Source organism: Mobula hypostoma, chromosome X1, assembly GCF_963921235.1.
Source record: "Mobula hypostoma chromosome X1, sMobHyp1.1, whole genome shotgun sequence".
NCBI lineage: Eukaryota > Metazoa > Chordata > Chondrichthyes > Myliobatiformes > Myliobatidae > Mobula > Mobula hypostoma.
In genome coordinates, this window is record NC_086128.1 from 14,142,850 (window position 1) to 14,170,460 (window position 27,611).

A 27,611-nucleotide genomic window follows, 5' to 3' on the forward strand; every position below is an offset into this window, starting at 1 on the left:
TGACCAAAAACATCAGCAATTACTTTGCCCCCTACAGATGTTACTTGATCCACCAAGTTCCTCCAGGTAACTCCATCTACAGTCCCTTACGTCTATCAAAACTATACTGCCCATATCCTAACTTTCATGTTATTCCACTCGTCCAATACTTCTGTGCACAATGACCCATATCAACTGCTGGTTTTTAAAATTTCATCCTTGCTTTCAAATCCCTCCATGGTCTTATCCTTCCCCACCTCCATCCCTCCCAACCTCTGAGATCTCTCTGCTCCTTCAGTTCTGGCCTCCTGCTCAAGCTTTATTTGTCACATGTACGTACATTGAAACATACAGCAAAATGCAATGTTTGCATTAATGACCAACACAGTCCAAGGCTGCGCTGGGGGCAGCCCGCAAGAGTTGCCATGCTTCCAGTGCCAACATAGCATGCTCACGACTTACTAACCCTTAGATGTGCTACTTTGGGATGTAGCAGGAAACCCACACAGTCGTGGAGAGAACGTACAAACTCCTTGCATACAGCAGCCGGAATTGAACCATGATTGCTGGCACTGTAAAGCATTATGCTAAATGCTACACAAGCTTGCTGCCCACAAGCATGATGCTCTGCCTTGCCAACCACACTACCAGCTGCTAAGATCCTAAACCCTCCTGTTCCTTTGCCCTTCCATGGCTTGATGTCAGAATATGTTGGTTCCCTGAATACTTCGGGACAATTTCACTGTATATAAAAACTGTATGAAGTTGTTGGTAATGGGTAAATAGTTGAAAGAGAAACATTTACAAGGCTGTGGGGAAAGAACAAGAAGAAGGGACTGAACATCTCATTCAAAGCATGAACACAATTGACAAACCAAATGGCCTCCTTATACACTATATCAATGTTTAATTCTAAGCACTAATTGTAAAACTCAGTAACCAGTGAATTGGATGGAATGGTTGAGTATAGAAAAATTACAGCTCCTTGACCTCCTTCCATATTTCACAAGCCAATCTTCCTGAGCAGTTTGCTTGGGTAGCAGTTCTTTGAAACACTTGACAGTGACTTTTGACATGGGAGGCAGCTGCAAGGAGTATGATCTCACATAGCTGATCTTGTCTTCTACCCTGCCCATAGACTTGCGATTTATGTGTTCAGTATATGTATATACAGTGGTGCTAGAAAGTTTATGAATCTTGTAGAATTTTCTCTACTTTTGCATAAAATATGATCAGATCTTCAGACAACTCCTAGAACTAGATAAAGAACACAAAAAAAAATTATACTTGTTCATTGGGAAAAATGATCCAATATTCCTTGTATTTGTTGGGGACAAGTATATAAACCTTTGGGGTAATGCTTTCTACAAAAGCTATTTGTAGTCAGGTGTTCTGATCAATGAGTTTAGATTGGACATATGGGTTGTAGAGGTGCTCTGCCCTATTTAAAAAAGAAAAGACACAGTCAGATTACTGACAGACCCTGCTGTTCTCAAGGAAGATCTGTTTATGTGCTCCATGCCTCGATCAAAGCAACTTTCAGAGGACCTTAGAAGAATTGTAGAGATGCATGAAGCTGGAAAAGGCTACAAAAACATTTCTAAAGACCTGAGTGTTCATCAGTCCACAGTAAGAAAAACTGTCTACAAATGGAAGAAATTCAGTACTGTTGCTACTCTCCCTAGGGGTGGGCATCCTGCAAAGATCACACCAAGAGCACAACGTGCAATGCTGAAGGAGGTGAAAAAGAACCCAAGGGTAATGGCAAAAGACCTGCAGAAATCTCTAGAAATGGCTAAGGTTTTTGTTCATATGTCCACCATAAGAAAAACTGGATAAGAATGGTGTTCATGGAAGGACACCACAGAGGAAACAAATGCTCTCCAAAAAAATATGGCTGCATGTCTCAAGTTTACAAAAGACCACCTGGATGTTCTATAACACTTCTGGGACGACGTTCTGTGGACAGATGAGACAAAAGTTGAACTTTTTGGCAGAAATGCACGTTGATATGTTTGGAGGAAAAAGGGCACTGCATACCAACACCAAAACCTCATCCCAACTGTGAAGCATAGTGGAAGGAGCATCATGGTTTGGGGCTGCTTTGCTGCCTCAGGGCCTGGACAGCTTGCAATCATTGAGGGAACAATGAATTCAAAATTCTATCAAGATATTTTACAGGAGAATGTCAGGGTAGCAGTCCATCACCTGAAGCTTAATATAAGTTGGATCATGCAACAAGACAGTGATCCCAAAGATGAGTAAATCAACAACAGAATGGTTTAAAAAGAAGAAAATTTGTTTTTGGAATGGCCGAGTTAAATTCCTGACCTTAATGCTATAGGAATGTTGTGGAAAGAACTAAGGCAAGCAGTTCATGCAAGGAAGCAACTTTGTAAGGAGAAATGGCCTAAAATTCCTCCAACCCAATGTGCAGGACTGATCAACAGTTACCGGAAACATTTGGTTAAAGTTATTGCTGTACAAGAGGGTCACACCAGTTACTGAAAGCAAAGGTTCACATACTTTTTCCAGTAAACACATGTAATATTGGATAATTTTTCTCAATAAATAAATGAACCAGTATAATTTTTTGTGTATTTATTGGGGTTTTCTTTATTTAGTTTTGGGACTTGTTTGAAGATCTGATAATATTTTAGGTCATGTTTTTGCAGAAATAGAGAAAATTCTACAGGGTTCACAAACTTTCTAGCGTCACAAATGTGTGTGCTCCCTCTAAAATTACAACAAAAGTGCACAGTTGCAAAAGAATGTGCATGGATGAACCAAACCAAAACCTGCTACTCATACATTTACAGTAAGATGAAAGGGGAAAATTTAAAGATGCGTGGGGCAAGTTTTTACACAGAGTAGTGGGTAACTGAAATGTGCTGTTTGGTTTGCTATCTAAGAGCCTGGTAAATGACAGGGGTGTTTAAGAGGCTCTTAGATAGGCAGATGAATGTGCAGAGAAATGGATATTGTATAGGCAGAAGGGATTAGTTTAGTTGGGTGTTTAATTAGTTTGGCACAACATTATGGCCCAAAGGTTGATGCACTTCTCGGTCATGAGCTGTTGGAGATTTGTGATGTTGTTCCCCCCCACCACCACCTCACTTTGTTCCCCCCTCTAAAGGAAATAGCTCTTGACAGAGTTGTTCTAGGCGGTCCTTTGGGATAGATGGTGTCTTGCTTCTGCTCCAGTTCTGGGGTGACTGAAGCCAGTGTGGGAGCTGTAGACTCTTCTACAGATGGGACAAGAGGTGGGTAGTGGGATGGGAGGGTGGCCAGTTTGTCAGATGGTGCACACCTTCTGTTTATGTAAGGCTTGCAAAGAGCACTGCCACAATAAAGTAGCATCAGTCATCAAGGACTCCCATTAACCAGGCCATACTCTCTTCTTGTTTCTACCATGGGAAGGAGGTACAGGAGCCTTAGGTCCCACACCACTAAGTTCAGGAACAGTTATTACCCTACAACCATTGGGCTCCTGAACCAGAATGGATAACTTCACTCACCACAATGCTGAACTGATTCCACAAAATAGGGTCTCACTTTCAAAGACTGTACAACTCATGTTCTCGAAATTATTTGTCTTATTTTGCAATTCAGTTGTTTGTCAGTCTCTAAAGATTTTCATAAATTCTATTGTATTTATTTATTTTCCTATAAATGCCCCACAATAAAATGAATCTCAAGGTAATATATGAAGACATGTACGTACTTTGATAATAAATTTACTTTAAACTTCTGTGTGCTGCTAGTGCACATTTTTTCAGTTCTCAATGCCAGCCCAAGCACACCTCCCTACTTTGAGCAGTTCCTGGCCAGGGATTTCCAGGAGTCATTGGAAATGTTGCATTGAGCATGTACTTGCATCTTTTCCTCTGCCTTCCTTGTAATCTCCTCTTAAGACAGAGCTCAGAGTCTGTTACTGAAATAAAGTATCATACAAATGATGTAGCCTGCCCTGTGCAACTCACTGTGTGTGAACAGGACCTCCATGCTGAGGACCTTGCCCTGGGATGGCATACTTACATGGATTCCCTTGTCCTTCCCAGTGAATGTGAAAAGTTTAGCGGAGACTGTTGGTGTCCCTGGAGGTGCTTACTGTGGTACGTGTAGTTTTCAGAAGTGTATAGGAGGGGTGGTGCTAGATGGAGAGGGTGAAGGAAGCTCAGCAACATGCTGACAAGCACGACTGTGCTCTAACTCATTTATAGCGCCAGCACCCCAGTGCCAGCCAAGAATGAGGATAAACTCATCCAGGAAAGAGAGGCAGCCAGCACCCACTAGAAGGAACATTTCTTACACTACCTTTGTGTAAATGTGTCCAACTGCTTAGCACTAACTTTCTCAAAATAATGAGTTCAGAATGATCTGACATTCATCAGTTCAAAGAGACATTGTATGCTGCCTTCATTTGTTATTTTTGAAGGTAGATTTGAAAGAATAAGGAATAAATAAATGAATTGCGTGACTTCTGGGAAGTTTTGAAGCCTTTTGGGGAAGTTTGTAAATCCAGTACTGGTCTTGGACTTTGTCCCTGACCCATGAGCTTTACAAACATGCTCAAAGTTGGAAGGAAGGCTTGGCTGCACCTCAAAAATGTGACAAATTCAGATTACTGCATTGACTAATCTGTGTATTCTGCAGAGCAAGTAAAGTTTAGCAATCTCATTGGGGGGTGGGTAGGTTTGTTTTTGGAGGGTAAACAATCGAGAGAAGTAAGAAAGCAATCAAGCTGTTGAATGGTGTGCATTTAGAGAGGAATAGTGTGGACCTAAATGTCAGCATCAACCGTAACTGATCCATGGCTTTAATCCTGTGAGGACAGGAGAAAGCAGTGTGTGGCCAAGTGCCATTTTTTACGTTGTACATCCAGTGTTTTGAATATATATTCTCTGTGGTGGAATTAGAACCTGTTCAACCGAAACAAAACCTTGCTAATAACATGTATATCCACAAGTACTTTTCTAGGATTTCTTTTGCATTAGTAGAAAATTTTAAAGAAACTTCATTATCATCAGCACTTGAAAGAGGATGTGGGGAGGGTGGGAGTGGAATCCAGTTCTAGTGCAGTTCTGGCTCATTGCAGTTGGAACTGTGCTGTTAACCTGGGACCTGTAAACAAACGAGAGGACAAGCTTCATGTGTACTCAGTAAGGCATGCAAACACACCTCAATCAACATAGCAAATACATGAAGTGCTGCAAGGCCAGCAGATTCCACTGAATGTGGAGCTTTGTTAGTGAAGGAGATTGCACCCGACTGATACCCCCCTCCCACCATAACCCCAGAGTTTACAGACATTGCACAAGAAACAGAGATATTGTCGAGAAACAGGAGATAGTGTTGCCACAATTGAACTGCGCCTTCTTGATATCTGTGACACTATTTTCTACCTCTTGGTTCTCCTCTCTCACTATCCCTGTGTACTTGCGTATGGAAGGATGTACCAGATGGCATGCAGACAAAAGCTTTTCGCTGTATCTCTGTACATGGGACAATAATGAGCCAAAAAGCAACCTCTTCAGTTTATATTTTAAAAAAACTGAGCAGAGCAGTGGTGCAGCCACTTTAAAGAACCAGCTGTCTGTGAAGAGTTGCGTGTTCTTCCTGTAAGTCTGTGGCTTTTCTCGCACATCCCAAAGATGTGCTAGTTAGTACCTTAATTGGCTGCTTGTAGGTGGGCAGTAAGAGAATCAGGGTGCAGCTGAAGGGCATAGAAAGAGAACAAATTTTGGGGAGATAGGTGGGGGAATGGGACAAATGTGAGTCTGCATGGATTTGATGAATCAAACAATTGCCTTCTACGTTGTAAGGAAATGTGTTCTTGACTTTGTCTGGTGGCCATTGTGTGCATCACTCCCCTTCTGTTCCTCTTGTAGGCTGATGCAAAGTTCAATTCCAGGAAAGCTTCACTTGCTGAGGCCAAGGAGGCTTGTGTGACGAAACTGATGCAACAGCAACAAGAGGTAAAACACAAGTTCAAAATGCACAGTTACTCATTGTTGTCATTAGCACATGAATGATGAGAGGAATCACTGAAAACAATGACACTTAAAACAACCTTACAAAAAATCTGTTCATTTGGATACTGTTTTATAAACTGTCTCTTCCAAGGTCCATAGGGATTGCATATCTTGACACCATTATATGCAAAAGTTGCAAGAAAAAGTGTTACACTGGCCAGCAAAGATATTCTTCAACCAGATCGTTACAGTAATTGACTAAGAATGTAATATTTGTTACTTAGTTATTCCAAGAAAATATATGGAATGCTTGAGTATTTTGCTTGATAAGTTGATATTGATTTTTTTTTAAAAGTCCAAGAACCCCTCCCCACTTATTAAATGATCAGGAAATGTAAAAAGGAAGGTAATTAGATTTGTTATTGAAGTGAATTATGAGATTGTTGAATGATGCACAATTAAACTATTTAAGTATCATTCCCTTAAATAAACGGGCACAAAGGGAACTAGTGAAGTTAAAGCATTTGCATCCAGACAGAAATACAAAAAGCGTGCTTCCTTAAAAATAACTGAGATTTCAATATTCAAATTGGATTTTGAAGTTTGGGTGTGTTTTAAAGCTGGCATCAAAACATAACAACTTGATTTTGTCAAACACATTCACCAAAAACATAGAAGCATAATTAGGCCACATGTTCCATTGATTCTGCTCCACCATTCCATAATGGCTGATTTAATATCCCTCTCAACCTTATTCTCCTGCCTTCTCCCCATAACCTTTGACACCCAGACCAATCAAGAATTTATCAACCTCCGCCTTAAATACACCCAATGACTTGGCTTTTACAACTCCTCTGGAAATGAATGCTAACATTCCATAGATTCACCAACCTCAGGCTAAAGAAATTCCTCCTCATCTCTGTTCTAAATGGACATATCACTATTCTGAGGCTGGGCCCACTAGTCTTGTACTCCCCCACAACAGGAAACATCCTTTCCATATCCACTCTATCTATGCCTTTCAATATTCAATGGGTTTCAATGAGATTCCCTCCTCATTCATCTAAACTCCAATGAGTACAGGCCCCGAGCCATCAAATGCTCCTCGTACATTAACCCTTTCATTCCTGGAATAATTTTCGTGTGCCTCCTCTGGACTCTCTCCAGTGCCAGCACATCTTTTAGATAAAGGGCCCTAAACTGCTCATAATGCTCCAAGTGTGGTATGGCTTGTTTCTTATAAACCCTCAGCATTACATCCTTTTGTATTTTAGTCCTCTGGAAATGAATGCTAACATTGCCTTTACCTTCCTTACCAGCAACTGAACCTGCATGTTAACCTTTAGTGCAGGTTTAACCAACCTGGGGGTCCATGGACCCCTCGGTTAATAGTAAGGTTTCATGGCTTAAAAAAGGCTAGGAACACCTGCTTTAGGGAATCCTGTACAAGGAATCCCAAGTCCCATTGCACCTTTAATTTTAGATTTTTCTCCCCATTTAGGAAATAGTCTATGCCTTCATTCTTTCTACCAAAGTGCATGACCATACACTTCCCTACAGTATATTCCATCAGTCACTTAAAATCCTTATGCAGACTCCCTGCTTCCTTCCCAGTACCTGCCTCTCCACCTGTCTTTGTATTGTCTGCAAACTTGGCCTCTAAACTATAAATTCCATCATCCAAATTGTTGACATATAATGTGAAAAGAAGTGGTCCTAACACAGATCCCTGTGGAACACCAGTAGTCACTGGCAGCTAACCAGAAAAGGTCCCCTTTATTCCCACTCTTTGCCTCCTGCCAGTCAGCCAATCTACTATCCATGCTAGTGTCTCTCCTGTAATACCGTGGGCTCTTTCTTGTTAAGCAGCCTTGTGCTGCTCCTTTTCAAAGACCTTCTGAAAATCCAAGTAAACAACATCCAAACACGAGGAATTCTGCAGGTGCTGGAAATTCAAGCAACACATCAAAGTTGCTGGTGAATGCAGCAGGCCAGGCAGCATCTCTAGGAAGAGGTACAGTCGACGTTTCAGGCCGAGACCCTTCGTCAGGACAAACAACATCCACATTCAATGTCCTTTGTCTATCCTGCCTGTTATTTCCTCAAAGAATTCCAACAGATTTGTCAGGCAAGATTTCCCCTTTTGGAAACCATGCTGACTTTGGCCTCCAAGTACCATGAAACCTCATCCTTAATAGTGGACTCCAATATCTTCCCAACCACTGAAGTCAGGCTAACTGGCCTATAATTTTCTTTCTTCTGCCTCCCTCCTTTTAGAGAGTGGAGTGGCATTTGCAATTCTGAAGTCCTCTGGAATCATTCCAGAATCTAGTGATTATTGAAGGATCATTACTAATGCCTCCACAATTTCTTCAGCTACCTCTTTCAGAACCCTGATATGAAGTCCACCCGGTCCAGGTGACTCATCTACCTTTAGACCTTTCAGTTTCCCAAGTACCTTCTCCATAGTAATAGCAACCTCACTCACTTCTGCACCCTGGCACTTCCAAATTTCTGGCATACTACTTGTGAAGACTGATGCAAAATACTTTTTGTGTTCATTTGCATTTTCCTTGTCCCCCATTACTACCTCTCCAGGTTTATTTTCCTGTGGTTCAATATCCACTCTCTCCTCTCTTTTACTCTTTATTTTTATATATATATATAGAAAAAACACTTTTGGTATCTTCTTTGATATTATTGGCTAGCTTACCTTCATATTTCATCCTTTCTCTGGTTGCTTTTTAGTTGTCTTCTATTGGTTTTTAAAAGCTTCCCAATCCTTTAATTTTCCACTAATTTTTGCTCTATTACATGCCATCTCTTTTGCTTTTATGCTGTCTTTGACTTCCCTTGGTTGCCTTGGTTGCCTCATCTTCCCTTTAGAATACCTTCGTCTTTGGGATATATCTATCCTGCACCTTCTGAATTTTTCCCTGAAACTCCAGCCACTGCTGCTCTGCCACCATTCCTGTTGGTGTACCCTTCCAATCAACTTTGGCTAGCTACTCTCTCATGCCTTTGTAATTCCCTTTATTCCACTGTAATACTGATACATCTGACTTAATCTTCTCCCTGTTAAACTGTAGGATAAATTCTATCATATTATGATCGTTGTCTCCTAATGGTTCCTGTACCTTAAGCTTCTTAATCAAATCTGGTTCATTACACAATACTCAATCCAGAATTGCCTATCCCCTAGTAGACTCAACCACAAGCTGCTCTTAAAAGGCCATCTTGTAGGCATTCTACAAATTCCCTCTCTTGGGATCCAAAATCAACACCAACCTGATTTTCCCAATCTCCCTGCATATTGAAATCCCCCATAACTATCGTGGCATTGCCCTTTTGACATGCCTTTTCGATTTTCCATTGTAATTTGTAGCCCACATTCTGGCTACTGTTGGGAGGCCTGTATATAATACCCATCAAGGTTTTTTTAATCCTTGCAGTTTTTTAACTCCACCCATGAGGATTCTGTCTTCTGATCCTATGTTACCTCTAAGGATTTGATTTCGTATTTTTTAATCAACAAAGCCACTCCTGCCTACCTGCCTGTCCTTTCAATACAATGTGTATCCTTGTATGTTAAGCTCCCAGCTATAATCCTTTTTCAGCCACAACTCAGTGATGCCCATAACATCATTCCTGCAAATCTGTAACTGTGCTGCAAGATCATCTACCTTATTGCGTATATTGCATGCAGTCAAATATAGCACTTTCTGTCCTCTTCATCACCCTTTTTGAATTTTGCTCCCATGTTACACTTCAACTTGTCCCACTGAATGCAATTTTACCCCATCTGCCTGCCCTTCCTGAGTCACTACATGACCTGTATATCAACTGCCCCATCCTCAGCCCTATCACTCTGCTTCCCATCTCCTTGCCAAATTAGTTTAAACCCTTCCCAACAGCTCTAGCAAACCTGCCCACAAAATGTTGATCCCCCTTGAGTTCAGGTGTAACCTGTCCTTTTTGTGTAGGTCATGCCTCCCCCAGAAGAGATCTCAATGATCCAGAAATCTGAAACTCTGCCCTCTGCACCACTTCCTCAGCAACTCATTCATCTGCCAAATCATCCTGCTTTTCAGCCTTTTCCTTAACTCTTTATACTCACTGCACAAGACCTCTTCCCCTTCTTTTTACCCATGTCATTGGTGCCAATGTGTACCACAATCTCTGGCTGCTCACCCCTGCCCCTTGAGAATCTTCTGCAGCTGCTCTGAGAAATCCTGGACCCGAGTGCCTGGGAGTCAACACCACAACTTGGCTTCTCTTTAGTAGCCACAGAATCTCCAGTCCATCTCCCTAACTATTGCTCTTCCTGACTTTACCCTTCTCTGCTGAGCCTCAGAGCCAGCCATAGTGCCACTGGCCTGGCTACTGCCTCAGTGCCTTGATAGGTCACCCCTTCACCCCAGCAGTATCTAAAAGGGTGTACTGAGGGGAACTCTGCACTCATTGCTTCCTCCCCTTACTTCTCCTGGTGGTCACCCACGTACTACAGGTTTCCCCCGCCATCCGAAGGTAGAGCGTTCCTATGAAACGGTTCGTAAGCCGAAATGTTGTAAAGCGAAGAAGCAGTTACCATTTATTTATATGGGGAAAATTTTGTGAGTGTTTGCAGACCCAAAAATAACCTACCAAATCATGCCATATAAAACCTAAAATAACAGTAACATATAGTAAAAGCAGGAATGATATGATAAATACACAGCCTATATAAAGTAGAAATACTTTTCCACAATCATTACTGAACTGTTCTCCGTAGCGAAAATCTCACGCAAGCGCTGTTGGCAGAAAATCTCACACAAGCGCTGTTGACAAAAACACGCTCTCCAGTAACCTTTAAGCTATGAAGCTGCCAAATCATACCAAATAACACGTAAAAATTACACAGCCAATATAAAGTAGAAATAATGTATGTACAGTGTAGTATCACTAATGGGAATCAGGACAGCACCAAGCACACTGATGATGGTGTGTTAGACTGAGTCGTCGGAGGTTGGGGTGGTGCAGTGGCCCCCCCCACCCTCCGGGCCACCAGCCGATATATTGCCGCGAAGCACGCAGGGGTCCAGCAGTAGCCGGGACGCACCCAGTACATCTTTAAGAAGAAAGCTGAACTAAACATGCTAATTAATTACATGCTGCCTGACACGTAATTGTCGGCCCAGATCATTGCCGATTGCATTGCCTTTGATCTGGGCCGACAATTATGTGTGGGGCGGCACCTAATAATTGGCATGTTTATTTCTGCTTTTTCCTTAAAGATGTGCTCTGTGCCTCCCGGCTACTGCTGCATTCTCCGCGAATCGGTACAGTATCTGTCCGTGGCCTGGGTGTTGGGGTGGTGGGAAACTGGGATGTCATCTCATCGTCGATCAGGGCAGGCAGCTCACCTTCTCCTATGACTGCCTGCCTGCCTTGATGTCGAAGGTCAAGGTTCGTCGTCTGCTGTGGCTGATGTGGAAGGCTTGCTTGACTGCTGAGCCTCGCGCATTTTTGTCATACAGTTCTTTGTAAGGACTCAAAGAATCTTGCAAATATCCCCTAAACCTACATACCCTTTCAAAATTAAAGTCATACTTTATCATTACTCATTCGGTTTCGATTGTTATCCTTTCCTCTTCCAATTGCATCAGCTCTTCATCTATCAGTTCTTGGTCATGGGATGCCAAAACCTCTTCAACATCATCTTCGTCAGCTTCCACAAGCCAAACTCACTTTATCCTTGCTTCGTTTACCACGATCAAAACGCTGAATTATGTCTAGTTTTACGCTAAGTGTTACACCCTTACGAGCTCTTTCAGGCTTTTCCGACACCTTAGAACTCATCTTGCAAAAGACTGCTCACAGGCTCGTGTTAAAGCAATGCTGGCGAGAATGCTGTTCTGAATCCGGGGGGCGCGCGCTGCTTTTTATCGCACGCTGAATTTTTTTCGTAACAGTGAAAACACCTTCTGAAAGCGAAAACAGGGTACTAATGTGGGTCTTTCATAACAGTGAGGTTTCGTAAAGCGAACGTTCGAAAAGCAGGGGACACCTGTATCTGAAGCCTGCACTCTGGATGTGACCACCTCAGTTTAAAAAAAAACTTGTCTAAGGTTTTCAGCCTCCCAGATGGTCCTGCATGCACTCAGCTCCAGCTCTGATTCCTTGGCTTTGTTAGTCAGGAGCTGAAGTTGGGTGTACTACTTGCAGGTGTAGTCATCCCACATCTCACAGGAGAGGCATTCCACTGCCTTAACTGCCATCCCGCCTACACTTGTTATACATCTGACTAGTCAAGCTTAAGTTCTAGCCTGCACCTATTCTTGCCTAAGCCTGGCCACTCTAACACTGTCTGCTCCAACAATGGCCACTCTGCTTACACCTTGCTGCTGCTTTTAATTGGCCTCTGTCAAGTGCCTTAGAGATCACTATGATTGCAGCCCACCAAAAAGTTCCGAAAGACCCTAAGCTCTTTTTAAACCTCACGCTGCTTCGCTAACAAACGATTTCTCACTTTGATCACAGCCCACCAAAAATTTGTCTTACCGCAATAATTCACAATTTTTCTTACAGCACGGAACACAGAGGTTAGTGTGTATCCTGCCTGTTCCTTCCACAATTGTTTTTAGAAACAAAGACAGAAAATGCTGGAAACACTTTGTCAGGACCATCTGGGACCCTCCATCAGAACTGGGAGCGGGAGAGAGAGAAAGTTAGTTAAGGAAGGTGGGGGAGGAATAGGTGAAATAATATACTTTAACCAGATAAACAGAGTAATAGAATATGGAGCATCAAAAGAGAATGTGTGCTCGTGCTGGCTCTTGTTGAGAGCTGTCCAATAGACCTTCTACACCCTGGTCTTTCTCCATTTAATCCTGTCACATTTCCCTGATGTGTTTGAGTTTTGTTTTATTCATTTGATAGTGTATATGGATTTTAGCAAGGCATTTGATAAGGTACCCCATGCAAATCTTATTGAGAAAGTAAGGAGGCATGGGATCCAAGGGGACATTGCTTTGTGGATCCAGAACTGGCTTGCCCACAGAAGGCAAAGAGTGGTTGTAGACGGGTCATATTCTGCATGGAGGCTGGTGACCAGTGGTGTGCCTCAGGGATCTGTTCTGGGACCCCTTCTCTTTGTAATTTTTATAAATGACCTGGATGAGGAAGTGGAAGGTTGGGTTAGTAAATTTGCTGATGACACAAAGGTTGGGGGTGTTGTGGATAGTGTGGAGGGCTGTCAGAGGTTACAGTGGGACATCGATAGGATGCAAAACTGGGCTGAGAAGTGGCAGGTGGAGTTCAACTCAGATAAGTGTGAGGTCGTTCATTTTGGTAAGTCAAATATGATGATAATATAGTATTAATGGTAAGACTCTTGGCAGTGTGGAGGATCAGAGGGATCTTGGGGTCCGAGTGCATAGGATACTCAAAGCTGCTGTGCAGGTTGACTCTGTGGTTAGGAAGGCATACGGTGCATTGACCTTCATCAATCATGGGATTGAGTTTAGGAGCTGAGAGGTAATGTTACAGTACACTTGGAGTACTGTGCTCAGTTCTGGCTGCCTCACTACAGGAAGGATGTGGAAACCATAGAAAGGGTGCAGAGGAGATTTACAAGGATGTTTCCTGGATTGGGGAGTATGCCTTATGAGAATAGGTTTAGTGAACTGGGCCTTGGAGCGACGAAGGATGAGAGGTGCCCTGATAGAGGTGTATAAGATGATGAGAGGCATTGATCATGTGGATAGTCAGAGGCTTTTTCCCAGGGCTGAGATGGCTAGCACGAGAGGGCACAGTTTTAAGGTGCTTGGGAGTAGGTACAGAGGAGATGTCAGGGGTAAGTTTTTTTTATGCAGAGTGGTGAGTGCGTGGAATGGGCTGCCGGCAACGGCGGTGGTGGCAGATACGATAGGGTCTTTTAAGAGACCATGGAGCTTAGAAAAATAGAGGGCTATGGGTAATCCTAGGTGATTTCTAAGGTAAAGACATGTTCGGCATAGCATTGTGGGCTGAAGGGCCTGTATTGTGCTGTAGGGTTTCTATCATGAAATATTGTTTGTGCTTGTAAGCCAAATACATCTGAAGCTGGAAGTTTGAGGATACAGAATAGTTGTTATTAAACAAATTTCCAAAGCCTCCCAGGAACCAGTACATTGCCAAATTGATGGCTCAGGTCTAGTAGAGATCCCTCTTGGCCTAATAGCTTGATGGTCTCACAAAGGTTGTAAATCTGCAATCTTGAATTGCAAGGTGAGCTTTTGTGTGGCATTTCCTCAGCATGATAAATGTTCATAAGATGCAACACAACTTACATGTTGGGGTAGACTTCCCATGAGGATGTTCTTGTTCTTCTTGCTCTTTCTTGGGTAGAAACCACAGCAAACCAACAGAAGGCTGAGAGTGGTCCTATTTGGATGTTGTGTCCATCTTTTATCATAATCTGTGGAACAAATTAAAGGGAAAAGTTAATTGAATTAATAGCAGGAAAGAGCCAGGCTTTTATTGGTAGGGGAAATGGAGATGGGGCTTTGATTATTTAAGATTTGCTCTTAAACTAATATATAATAATTCTCTTTACCATATCTCTATTTCACAGAGTGAGGAGCTAATGGAAACAGAAGATGTTGACCACGTAAGTGTTTTCCTGTTTAGAGTCTATTCCAGAAAGAATAATTACTGATGGTGACTAATCAATTAATTGCAGTTCCTGCCATTCAGAAAAGCTTAGCACTCTGTGATTGAAGAGTGAGAGGTGATTTTATTGAAACATACAAAATTCTTATGGGTTTGATGGGGGTAGATGTGGAATTGGGGATTTTCCCAGCCTGGGATGTCTGGAACAGGCTCAAAATAAGGGGTTATTTACTTAGTACAGAAATGAGAAAAAGAGGCAGTGAATCTTTGGAATTCTTTACCCAAGAGGAGGCTCAGAGAATTGTATTAAGGACAGAAATCAATAGATTTTTTACTATTAAGAGAATTAAAGGATGTGCAATTGGTACAGGAAATTGGTAAAACATCGGTCATGATCTCATTGAATGGTGGAACACGTGTGAAGGGCCAAGTGGCTTACTACTTATTATGTCACCAGATTTCTTGAGGAACATTTTGGTATACCAATGCAAGCCTTTAATTTACTATGGATGGTCCTTCACGTGCTTGCGGATCTAGGCCATACCTTCCAAATATCCAGACCTGCCTCTCGGTTTTTTTTTGCACGGCCTTACTTTCTATTTTCTGCTGATTTATAATTTAAATTTTTGATGTTTACTATCGATTTGTAATCCAGGGAGTGTGAAGCGCAGAATCAAATATCGCTGTGATGATTGTACGCTCTAGTATCAATTGTTTGGTGACAATAAAGTATAAAGTAAATATTCATTTTGCATCCCCATGATAGGTCTCTTAAGAAAATTGAGCACTGTTGTTTCTTTTATTACTGTAATGCATGACTTAACTGGTAAAATGTCAAAGAAAATATGAAACTTAAAGAAGGTTATTAAGATCACCATCTCATTCCATCCCCTAGGGAATTTGCAACATTCCATTATGATTATACCCAGCTTATTAATTGAGGGATAACTAATGATATTTTCAGGAGGATGAGACTCTACAGTTTCTCCTGGGCACTAAAAATAATTCTATGAATATTCCGGGGTGCCACTGTAACATTTTTTATGCCACACAGGACATCTTTTGATTACGCCTCAAACAGCAAGGAGGTCAAACAGGACAATATTTGATTCTTTGTCCTAACTTTCAATTCTGTTATCCCAATATGACACTGCCTTCTTGAAGGAAGTGGTTTATATCATTTTGTTGGGAATCTGTGACAAATATCTTTGGGAGGAAAAAGCAGAATCTGGGCTGATGAGATTTTTTAATTCCATCTTTATAAGTGTTGTTTACTTCCTTGCATATTCTTCTGTTCATGCATCTACAGTTACCCATGGTATACACATAATGAAATGATTATTGAAATAATGTTTCCTCTGTGAACATAAACCACAGTTTTTATATTGCCTGTGTTTAGAAAACCCAGGAAGATTTTAAAGAAAAGTACTTTGATGCAATTGAGTCAATTCGTCATTTGGAAACTGAGAAGGTTTTACTCGTGTATGAGGTGGAGCGTCTAAAAGATGTTCTGGAAGGCACCGAGGAAGAGCTGGCCGAGCTTCACTGGAAATACAAGCAAGTAACCAAGGTACCAAGTCCTTGCTTTCAAATTTACTTCTAAACTGAAGGAACAATGCCCATTGGTTTTCAAGACAATAACAATCATGTGAAGGTGTCAGAGCCTGAAATTGCCCCATTGCCTCCAAATGCCCTCTTGTCAATGTAGCTCCATCAATAATGGCCTTGTATTCCTTGCTGCACCCCACACCTAGCTGAGATCCCCCAATCTCTAATATTTAGTGGCTCTGTCTAGTACCACTGCTCATGTTTGCCATGAATGTGGAAGATTGGACCTTTTGATGTTGATGAATTAACTCTTCCCTTTTAGCATACTATTTGCACAGTGCAATTCCAGGGGCACAATGCAATTCCAGGGGCACAATGATTCACAGTCTTAACTCTGTGCACTATACCATTATTTCATGCACAAGTGCTACAATTTGATCCCAAGGGTATCATATCAACTGGTATACAGAATGTCAATAGAGGAGTAATAATGCTGTACTGATGTTTGTGGGTGGTGGGGTTACAGCAAAAAATTACAACAGAGCTGGGGGAGAGCGATAATTACATTCAGTGACCAAAAAGTGTTGGATGCAAAAATAAATGAAGAAAGTGCACATATTCTTTTTCTTTCAAAGGGCAGTAAATGCAAATTCCTGTAGTATATGTATGAAAGCTTGTTGAGTGATGACTGCTCTCTCATTCCATTAACAGGAGCTGGAAACAGAGAAAGTTGCTAAATATTCACTGTTGCAGCAAATTAATTGCATGAAGGAGCAACTGAAAGGGAGAAAGAAGTGCGAAGTAAGAGTTATTGCGTTATCGGCTTGTGTTGCATTGCAGCTCGGGCTTTGGGGAAATTACATCCAATCAGTGGAAAGCTTTCTCAGAAATCCTGGGTGCCTTGTTTTATCTTTTGAGCCCTCCCCTCAATCTCTTTTTTAAAAGAAGAAACCATTTAATTTCCTATGAGCAACACACACAAAATGCTGGAGAAACTCAACAATTGAGGCAGCATCTTATGGAGGGAAATAAACAGTTGATGAAGACCCTTCATCAGTGGAAGTTTATTCCTCTCCATAGATGCTGCCTGACTTGCTGAGTTCCTCCAGCATTTTGTTTGTAACTCAAGATTTCCAGCATCTGCATTAAAAATTCTTCTTTATTAATTGCCCTTGAGATGATTTTTAAAAATATACATAATTTCCCTCATTAGTATCATAGTGCGAAGGATGCCATTTTGTACATTATTTTCTGTCCCAGCTCACTGATAAAACTTTCCAATTAGAATTTCTTTCCCCTCAGCCCCATAATATTTTGTTTTCATTCAATGCCCTTTTGAAATTTACTTTAGCATTTGCTTCCTCTGACTTTTCCAGGACAGTGCATTCCAAATCATCAAACATTGTTTATTTTTAAAAAGCAACAGTCTTTTCCCTATTCCTGTTTGTTCATCTGCCAGTCTTAAACCTTCCTGACAGTAAAAACAACTGCTGAATCTTATAACCTATGGTTTATTTTACACATTAATTGTGGTGTATTTCCACAGGCTATTGAAATAACTGCTACAGAGAATATGAATGAAGGTCTTCTGAGCAACCTTAAACAGGAGGAAAACTTGGATGAAAGGAAAATGGAGTTGAAATTGGATGATTTTGAGATAAATAGTGTGCAGAAACTTCAGAACTCAGCATCAAACCTTGTAGGTGGTGTGCAGGAATGCTTTGAAACTAAACATAAAAGAAAAATACCTGAGGAGATCTCAAATGGAAAGCACAAAGAGAGAAGCATGAACACATTCACACAAGGTACAGATGACATGCATGTGAAGGACTCTACTCGTCTGATTAAGGATGTTGAGAATATAACAGTTGCAGAAAATGTGAACCACCTTCAATATGAAACTGAAAGATTCAAATCAAATAAAGCCTTGGAAGGTATTGGTAGTGAAACAGAGCCTCTAATGTTGCGCAGTGAAGGCAGGGACTCGGAGCATAAGGAAACCGAAGCTTCTAAAGGACAAGAAGAGAAAGAACTAATCTTTGAGGTAAGTAAAGTTGCTTCGGAAGAGACTGCGCACAATGAAAACCAAAGTGAAAATGAGGCTGCAACAAGAGGCCAATTCTGTGATGATTCTTTGAACACGGTGGAAGAGGAAGTAAAAGAGAAAATTGAACAAAAGAAAACCATTATGATGCAAATACATGATGGGAAAAACCTGGAGACTGTAAAAGGAGAATCAACAGAAGTTTGTGGAAGTGTAACGGGGGTTCTCGGCCAAGGGGAGTTCATACAAGACCACGGAGTAACCCATGGAGAGCCCAGATGGGAGGGAATTGAAGAGAGGAGCGGAGAAGCAATGTCCACAGATAAAAGTCACAAGATATTGGTAATGGAAAGCAGCAGAGAAGATTTTCTTGATGGTGTTGCAAGAGCTCATGATAAATGGATGGAGAGTGGCAGAGATGGAGAAGAGGTCACCAATCAGTTTTGGGGCATGAAGGAAACCATTCCAAATCTTGCAAAAGATGGAGTTTCTATGAATCTGAAACAGAATTTGGAAAGTTCTATTGATAAAATAAATGGAGAAGCTTGCAGTAGAAGGGAAGGAGGAGAGAATACCAATGAAAAAGCAAGACTATGTCAATTACAAGAGAACAATGCAGATAAGGATATGAACAAGATTAACATAGGTCTAGACATGCAAGGACACAAAACTGTAATGGGTGAACCTGCTGAGGGGAAGGGGAAAGGGAAACAAATACACAGTGATGGCAACACTGAGGAAGGCAGTGGAGGGAAGGAGAAGGGTCCTTTTGAAATGTTTGTGCAAGTGATTACAACGATAATGCCACAAAAAAACCTTGCAAAAAGTGAAGGGAAAATGAGCAGGAAAGACAATGTTGATGTCTGCAGGAGTGAGATGCATGGGGAAAGAAAAGAGCAGAATGGAGAACATGTGCCTGCAAACCAAGGACAATCTGTGGCAAAAGAGAAGAAAGAATTGGAATCACCAGGTGCTGACTATGAGGAGGAAAGGGATGATTCATCCTGGAAGAGACGGGTGGAAAGTATATTTCAGCAACCAGGAGGAAGTAAAACTGCACAGGAATTTGAAAAGGAAATGGAGGGAGTCATAAATGATCCATCTGCTAAAGAATTGTATGATGCAACTGAACTAAGAACTGCCACGTGCACTGAAGAAAGGAAACCAGACATTGAAGAGGATCCTGAAAGCACCCCAAATAATGATGACATGGGGCATGGGCAAAGTTTGAATAGAAGTGAGAGCACCAGGCGACATACTAAAAATGGAGACACATGTCAGGTTTCGTAGGACTCCTGTCGTGGGTTTCAACTGCAAAATGTTCAGACTGAACGGAGAAGAAAGGCTTTGAAGTTGCACAAACCTGGCACAAGTTTGAATTGGGTTTTTAAAATTGTCTTCACATTGATTCTTTTGCAATGACTTTCACATTTTAGCTGAAGCATAAATCACACTTTGAATGTAAATAAGTTCAGCATAAGTGGAAGTAGTTTTATTATCACTTTCCTTGATTCATTCTGTCCCAGATTTTGGGATTTAATTGACAAAGGAATAAATAGCCCACCTTATTATTGTTTATAAGTCTTTTATGTAATAAGCTACATTTGCCTTTGTTATAGGCTGTTACTCTTTCACCTTGCTCATTCCAGAAATCTGCTCATTCCAGAAATCTGTACAAGCCTGAATTAGAAGAAGTTAGCAGTGGAGTTGTAGAAAGATTTATGAATGCAAAGACATCTCCTACACATTCTAGGCAGTTGTGTATGCTAACCTCTGTGGTTTGGGGAAAACAAAATAAATATTCTGAGGTGCCTCAACTTACATAAACTGTTAAATAACTATTAAATGTCATGGCAAGGAAGAGTAGGAGCTAGATTTTCAACTTCAACTCAAAACCTGTATGAAATCGCCCACTAACAATTCAGCGGTTTGAATTTTTCCACTGATCCAGTTGGGAGGTAGGAAGTGAACTAATTTCTGGATCTTGCTTCCTCCACAATAATCACTTCTACAAAGAAACGTGTTCTCTGATTTGAGTTTGTACCAGGTCCATTTTCTTTATTGAAATGCCACCGGTTAGTCCATTTCAACACTATTTATGATTAAGATGAGCATGACCATCCATGTTCTGTCCACTTTATGATAAAATGGCAAAAAGGGGTCTTAAACCAACGTGGGACCCTGAATTGCAAGTTCATGATCTGTTACGGGCAAGTGCAATGTTCTTTCAATCTGCCAAATGTAAACTGGTAGCTCTGGTACAATGCAACACAGAGGTTAAATTACTCAACAAGTAATTAAGAGGCCTGGATGAACAATTCAGAGGCCCAAGTTCAAATCCTGTCTGCTATTAAATTGAATCAATAATTTGGAGCAACAACTAATGATCAATGATGACAACAACAATATAACATTAATGTAAAACCCAATGGGATTGCAAACATCTTTTGGGGGAAGGACATCTGCCATCCTTATGTACTCAAGCCTATATGTGTCACTTCAGACCAACCCCATGTTGTTGATTCTAATATGGCCTAACAAACCACTTAGATGTCTGAAGGGCAATTAGGAATGGGCATTAAATGTTGGTCTAATCAGTGATACCCAGATTCCAACAATGAATTTTTTTTAAAAAAATCTCTAAGGTGTTCGCCCTGTTTCCTTTGTTGATGTCACATTTTGCAGAAGGAAATTTTATTTAGAGACACTGCACTGAGTAGACCCTTTCGGCCCTTCGAGCCACACCACCCCAGCAACCCCTGACAAACCCGATTAACCCTGACCTAATCATGGGAAAATGTATAATGACTGATTAACCCACCTGGTACATCTTTGGACTGTGGGAGGAAACCCATCCAGTTTCCTCCCCCATCCCAAAGAGTTGCTAATTGGCAGGTTATACAAACAGAAGATGCTGGAAATACTTGGCAGGACCAGCAACATCTTGGGGAATGGGACCAGAGTAATGTTTCAGGTGGCTGAGTAGTCATCAGAACTGGTAAGTTATTTCTGCCAACTGAAAATTTCCCCAATGTAGCTAGGTGGTTGGAGAATCAGGGGCTTGTTAATGGGCATGAGAGAGACTAGGTTAGAATGGATGTGGGAAGGGATGATGCAAGAGCCACAAAGTTGCTCCTGTATCATAAGAAAATGAGAGTCCAAGTTGTTAGTGTGACTTCTTGCTTTTCATGATAAAAGCTATTCCATTCAGCACTTTTAACATAATGTAATTATGCAAATTGAGTCATTGCTGCTGATGTGAACCAAAACATTTACAATGAACCATACAAATTTAGTATTAAATTACCAAAAGTTTGATCCATGGTTGTTTGATAAGGAATGTTTTAAAGGAAGAAAGTGTGTTTTGGGGGATTCCAGTGCTTGGGACCCAAGCAGCTAAAGGCACAGCAAGTACAGGGATTTCAGGTGAATGGGAGTCGGGCAAGTTGAGAGCCGGGTTTTGGATTACCTAAATAATACTTTTAAAGAAGCAGGAGCTATTTTACTCCTTTATGACTGTGCCTGTGCACCTACTGTTGTTGATCCTCCAGTAATCTGTTCTCTGCTTCACTCACCACGCCTTTATTCACTTCCTTTCCACTCTGACATACTGAGCCTTAAGCAGTCAACCCAGCCTTCATTTGATGTTTCCTCTATAAATGGGTCCAGCAGACAGTAGGAAATTACCTCGTGGTAATTACCAGTCTGTGAGGGGCCCTATTATTGGTTTATCATTAACAAAAGAGCCAGTATGGCCTATGCTGCACTGTATCTCAATAAATAAAATGAATAAATAAGTCCTATACTATAGCCCTGAGGACTGTGAGAGCTGCAATCCACTGTAATACAAGCATTCTTCCACTAGAAGGTGTGATCAACCAGCTTGATGTTTGTTTCTGAATGTAAATAGTATTCACATTCTTGTACTTATCAAATCGAAAATTAAAATTTAAATGAACAAGATGTATTCTTTCAATATTATGCAATGTTGTTTCAAGTGTACGCAGCTATACAAAATACATCATTCAAACAGTACACATGACAAAATGTTCAAGGTCCAGCTTCTGACCCTGTGTTGGACACTAATTTACATGTTTCTTTCTTCCCACCCCACCCCCATCAACCTTGTCTGCTTGTGGCGCATATTCCTTTACATCTGGGAAACTCCGCTCCTGTTCACTCATTGACTAGACATGGTCATTCTGTTTTATCTGAAAGAGACACCCTCCCTGCAGCTTTGCTAGCTTCTTGGTTTCTTATTCTGACCAAGAAATTTTGACTTGAAACATTAATTATGTTTCTCTCCACACAGATGCTGCCTAACCTGCTGTGTATTTCCAGCATTTTCTCCTGTTATTTTAGATTTCCAGCATCTCCATTCTAATTTTCATTGTTGTCTAATGTAGAAACAGTTGTTTAAAAATAAGTAATTTTGTTATACCTTTTGTAAAATCCTGTCAAATATATCAAAACAACATTCTTATGAAATTTAGTCTTTAAAAATATGAAAACTGGAAATGCTCACCAAATTATCAATGGGTTAATTTTTCAGGTCATTGACCTTTCCCTCAGTTTTTAATTGCGTACTTTGCAAAAGTTATATTTTTTATAAATGATTGTGTATTAAAACACATACATATTTACAAAGAGAAGGCAAAAACAGTTGATTGCAGTTAATTATAACAAGGTAGAACCAGTGTATTTTGGCCCAATTAGACGACTGTTCCAATTAGCTGAAGTTTCATGAAAATTGTTAAAAAGATATAAAAGAGACAAACTGAGTAATAAATGATGTATTTAAATGAAATGTAGAACAAATTGGAACACTACCAATAGAACAACAGTACTACAAAACTTTATTAGTTGCTAATAATAATTGACTGAGGAATTCATCCTGTGTACGCAGTGATCAGAATCAGCCCAGACACCTACTGCAGATAATGGACTTTGTACAATACTGTCAGCAATGACATCCTCCCAAGTTTTCATTTTCATTGTAACATTCAAGATGATTGTTGATGCCTTCAATTCTTTATAGTTTCTAACTTGTTGAAGTAGTGAAACAGTTTCATTTTCACTCCTAGCCATTTGTGGCATCTCCAAGCCTGAATGCTTGAAATCACGGTGAGCAAAATAGTTCTGAATTGTTTTACTACTTATTTCTTGCCAGCTATCAGTGACAAAGATCACTGCTATTGTACACAAACATACACAATTGACACTATTTACAAACTGTTTGTTCTAGCATGGTGGAACATTAAACAAGCACACAAGTGTGCATGACTGACTTGGTAGAACCTGTTTGGCAAAAGTCTCCTGTCCCAATTAAGCAGCATAGTGTTCCAAATACACAAAAGGAATCTAATCAACTTGTTCTATTTAGTTTTTGTTCTTTCAGTGTTGTCCCAATTAACTGATGGCCTAATTAATGAGAATCCATTTTGTAATGTCCAAGTACATATTTAGAGATGAAAAACAATCCCATTTGTGTCACTGGAGTTTCTAGAGTTAAGCATGCCTTACAGGAATCATTAGCTATTCCATTGCTCTATTTTACTTGCTTTTTGTTAGTACTGTGGTTAATGTATAGGGGAACAGTCAAATTTGCTACAACTTGGGAGACAAGTGAAATAAATTGTTAATTAAAGCATGATTGAAAGCTGACTGCCTTAAAAGATCTGTCTCCTTTGCACTTCTTACCAAATTAGCAGTATTATGACTTGATCACTAACTCTTCATTTGCCCTGATATTGGCTGTGGAGCACGTTTATAATTTTTTTTAAGTAACACTTTAGTTTAGATGCTTTGAGATAGAGGAATGATTGAGTGGTGAAGGTGCAGTTGATAACCTCAAGGAGTTCAGGCTGCACAGTGCTATTGCAATTTAAAAACGTACATTCAAACCCCACCTCAGCATCTGAGGACTTACAATTCCAGATGATCGTTGTTGCGTGAATGAAGTCACCTGAGAGATATATTGGTAGATACAAAGCAGTTTCTTTATTTGACAAAATGAGGTACAGCAGGTATCATACGGAGACGACTTCAGGGGAATGGTCTGCTGGCCCAACGTGGGACTGGATATTTAATATGCCAAACATCAAAGGATAACACCATATTTACAATATTTGGACAATGCTTTCTTTGAAGTGACATAAAACCTTCACACCTCCTGATTCGCAGCTTTTGGGAACCCATTGTTCAGAGCTGCACTCCAAATTAAATGCACAATACATTTTCAGATGTGAAGACTGGTAGTCAATTGCTAAATGTATATGTCCTAAACCCAAAAATCACTCTAATATTATCAAACTGAATCTAATAAGTAACAGTGACAATGAAACTGCTGAATTGTTGTAAAAACCTATCTACCAATGAGTTTTCAAGAATGGAAATGTCCTATTCCTGTTCTATATGTGAACTTTATCCCCCAGCAATGTGAGGGGCTCTCTGAAATGGACCAACAAACCACTGAATTCCAGGGCAATTATAATTGGGTAATCAATGCTAACATCGCCAGTGACACCCACATTCCTTGAATGAATTCAACAAAATGTGCACTTCATGTCAATTCAAGAGGGCATAGACTATTCTCTGCTGCTTAACAGAATAAAGAACCTTCTCAAAAGTCTGGGAACCTGACCAAAAGATTTTTTTCTTTGTACGCTTACCATTAGTATTCGATAATAGTTTTTGTTAAGAATATCTCATTATCAGCAATGAACAGAAGAAATCGCTTCTTCTCTGTCGTTATCCCAAGGCCAAGATCTCATGATTCCTCAGTGCTCTATTGTCTGCAGGCGGTTATGTTCAAAAGGCTCCCTGTTGGAAATGAGGCTGGATTCGGGCTCAGAAAATGAATAAAAAATTATCAGATAAATAAATTCAACTTATTGAAACTTTAAATCCCTTTGTGTATTACAGTTTACAATCAGCCCACATATTATTAAAAAACTGCAATTTAAAAAAAAAATCTGCGTCTTTGTTACTTCTTTGACTTAATTATACCAACACGTTCCTGCCTGCCTCTTTATTTATTTGTTTGTTTGCTGAGATGCTGCACGGAATAGGACTTTCCGGCCCTTCAAGCTGCTAGCATCATGGCATTACTCAGGGGGATGAAAACGGGTCTCATTCTTCCCTATCTCTGTTATTTATTTATTGAGATACAGCGTAGAATAGGTATTTCTGGCCCTTTGAGCCACGCTGCCCAGCAACCCCTACAATGACTAACTAACCTACTGACCAGTACATCTTTGGACTGTGAGTTGGGAACCAAATCATCTGGAGGGGTACTGCATCAGTTCCGGCTTCTTGCATGTCATTTAATATTTCCTCTGTTGGAGACTGTAATTGTGGCTGCTAATATCGTAAGCTCTGAATAACTCCCTCTAATTCTTCTTACTTCATTTAAAATGCCCCTTAAAAGCTGATCAAATCTTTGATTCCCTACCCTAATATATCATGAAGCAGCAGGTATCACAACTATTCTTCATCATTCTCTCCTGTTTTCCACCCTATCGTGGACCTTCCATTTAATTTCCCCTGAAACCTATAGCTTCCTTCAGTTATAAGTCTCTCTAGTTCGGATGAAAGGTAGTCTACCTGGAACATTAACTCTCTCTACATAGGCTGTTTGGCCTGCTGACTGTTTCCAGCATTTTCTGCCTTTTATTTCAAATGTAAGCTTGTGTTGATTGGCATTTTTGTTGATAATTGCTCCTTTAAATTGCTTTTCAATATTTCTGCTATGTTAAATACAAAGTTCTTCCTTTTGCATCATCTCTACTATTATTTGATATTGACATTAACCAAGTCACAATTACAATCAAAAAGAGGAAGCCTGAAATACAAGCTTATACTGAAAAAGAGGAAGCCTGAAATACTGGGAGGAAATGAGCAATTCTTTGTTTGATGTGTCACTATTTATTTTAGAAAATAGAATTTATCTAATCCTTCAAGAAACAGAAACTGCTGGAATTACTCACACCTTCAGACCCTGTGGGAGGCAAGTGCAGAAATTGCCAGAGCCCGAGCAGAGATATTTAAATCACCCTTAGCAACAGGTGAGGTACAGGAGGATTGGAGGATAACTAATGTTGTTCTGCTGTTTAAGAAAGGCTCTTAAAAATAAACCAGGAAATTATAAGCTGGTGGTTATGACATCAGCCATGGGAAAGTTATTGGAAGGTATTCTAAGGGACCGGATAAATGAACATTCGGATAGGCAGGGACTGATAAGAGATAGTCAGCATAGCTTTGTGCTTGGTGGGTTATGTCTAACCAACCTGATAGAGTTTTTTGAGGAAGTTACCAGAAAAGTGGATGAAGGCAAGGCAGTGGATATTGTCTACATGGATCTTAGCAAGGCATTTGACAAGGTCCCACATGGGAGGTTGGTCAGGAAGGCTCAGTTACTCGGCATTCAAAATTGAGGAGTAAATTGGATTAGACATTGGCTTTGCAGGAGAAGCCAGAGAGCGATAGTAGATGACTGCCTCTCTGACTGGAGGCATGTGACCAGTGGAGTGCCACAGGGTTCAGTGCTGGGGCTGTTGTTGTCTGTCATCTATATGTACGATCTGGATGATAATATGGTTAACTGGATCAGCAAATTTGCAAATGACACCAAGATTGGGGGTGTAGTGGATAGTAAGGAAGACTATCAGAACTTACAGCAGGATCTGGACCAGCTGGAAAAATGAGCTGAAAATTGGCAGATAGAATTTAATACAGACAAGTGCGAGGTGTTTCACTTCGGTAGGACCAACCAGCGTAGGTCTTACACAGTGAATGTTAGGGCACTGAGGTGTTTGGTAGAACAAAGCTATCTGGGAATACAAGTGGATAATTCATTGAAAGTGGTATCACAGGTCGTAAAGAAAGCTTTTGGCACATTGGGCTTCATAAATCAATGTACTGAGTACAGGAGATGGGATGTTATGTTGAAGCTGTATAAGACCATTGGCGAGGCCTAATTTGGAGTATTGTGTGCACTTTTGGTCACCTACCTACAGGAAAAATGTGAATAAGGTTGAAAGACTACAGAGAAAATTTACAAGGATGTTGCTGGGACTGGAGGACTTCATTTCTAACTTATTCTATCTCAAATTGAGAGGAGATTTGATAGAGGCATACAAAATTATGAGGGGTACAGATAGGGTAAATGCAAGCAGGCGTTTTCCACTGAGATTGGGTGGGACTACAAGACGTCATGGATTAAGGGTGAAAGGTGAAAAGTTTAAGAGGAACATGAGGGAAAACTTATTCAGTCAGAGGGTCGTGAGAGTGTGGAACAAGCTTGATTTCAATGTTTTAGAGAGGCTTGGATAGGTACATGGATGGTAGAGGTATGGAGGGCAATGGTAGGTTCATGGAAGTAGGCAGTTTAAATGGTTTGGCATGGACTAGATGGGCCAAAGGGCTTGTTTCTG

The 27,611-nt window shown here is 40.6% G+C and overlaps 1 protein-coding gene and 1 long non-coding RNA gene across 4 annotated transcripts in view; one reads left to right on the forward strand and one right to left on the reverse strand.

Moving 5' to 3' along the window:
• The window catches only part of LOC134340558 (uncharacterized), a 51,897-nt gene extending 27,042 nt beyond the window's left edge, over positions 1-24,855 (forward strand). Inside the window, exons 1-6 of one of the 2 annotated variants that reach the window (XM_063037956.1) lie at positions 5,061-5,600; positions 5,871-5,957; positions 14,548-14,583; positions 15,985-16,155; positions 16,845-16,934; positions 17,680-24,855. In XM_063037956.1, the coding sequence (XP_062894026.1) occupies positions 5,940-5,957; positions 14,548-14,583; positions 15,985-16,155; positions 16,845-16,934; positions 17,680-19,467 (2,103 nt within the window). In that variant the 5' untranslated portion in view covers positions 5,061-5,600; positions 5,871-5,939 and the 3' untranslated portion in view covers positions 19,468-24,855. Of the gene's footprint in view, positions 1-5,060; positions 5,601-5,870; positions 5,958-14,547; positions 14,584-15,984; positions 16,156-16,844; positions 16,935-17,679 lie in introns of those variants that run through there. The other variant, XM_063037955.1, reaches the window with a different exon arrangement.
• The window catches only part of LOC134340565 (uncharacterized), a 45,840-nt gene extending 20,854 nt beyond the window's left edge, over positions 1-24,986 (reverse strand). The window contains exons 1-3 of one of the 2 annotated variants that reach the window (XR_010016587.1): positions 24,849-24,986; positions 14,264-14,391; positions 5,036-5,103 (exon numbers count right to left, since the gene is read on the reverse strand). This is a non-coding gene — a long non-coding RNA (uncharacterized LOC134340565). Of the gene's footprint in view, positions 1-5,035; positions 5,104-14,263; positions 14,392-24,848 lie in introns of those variants that run through there. The other variant, XR_010016586.1, reaches the window with a different exon arrangement.
• Positions 24,987-27,611: the final 2,625 nt, after the last annotated feature.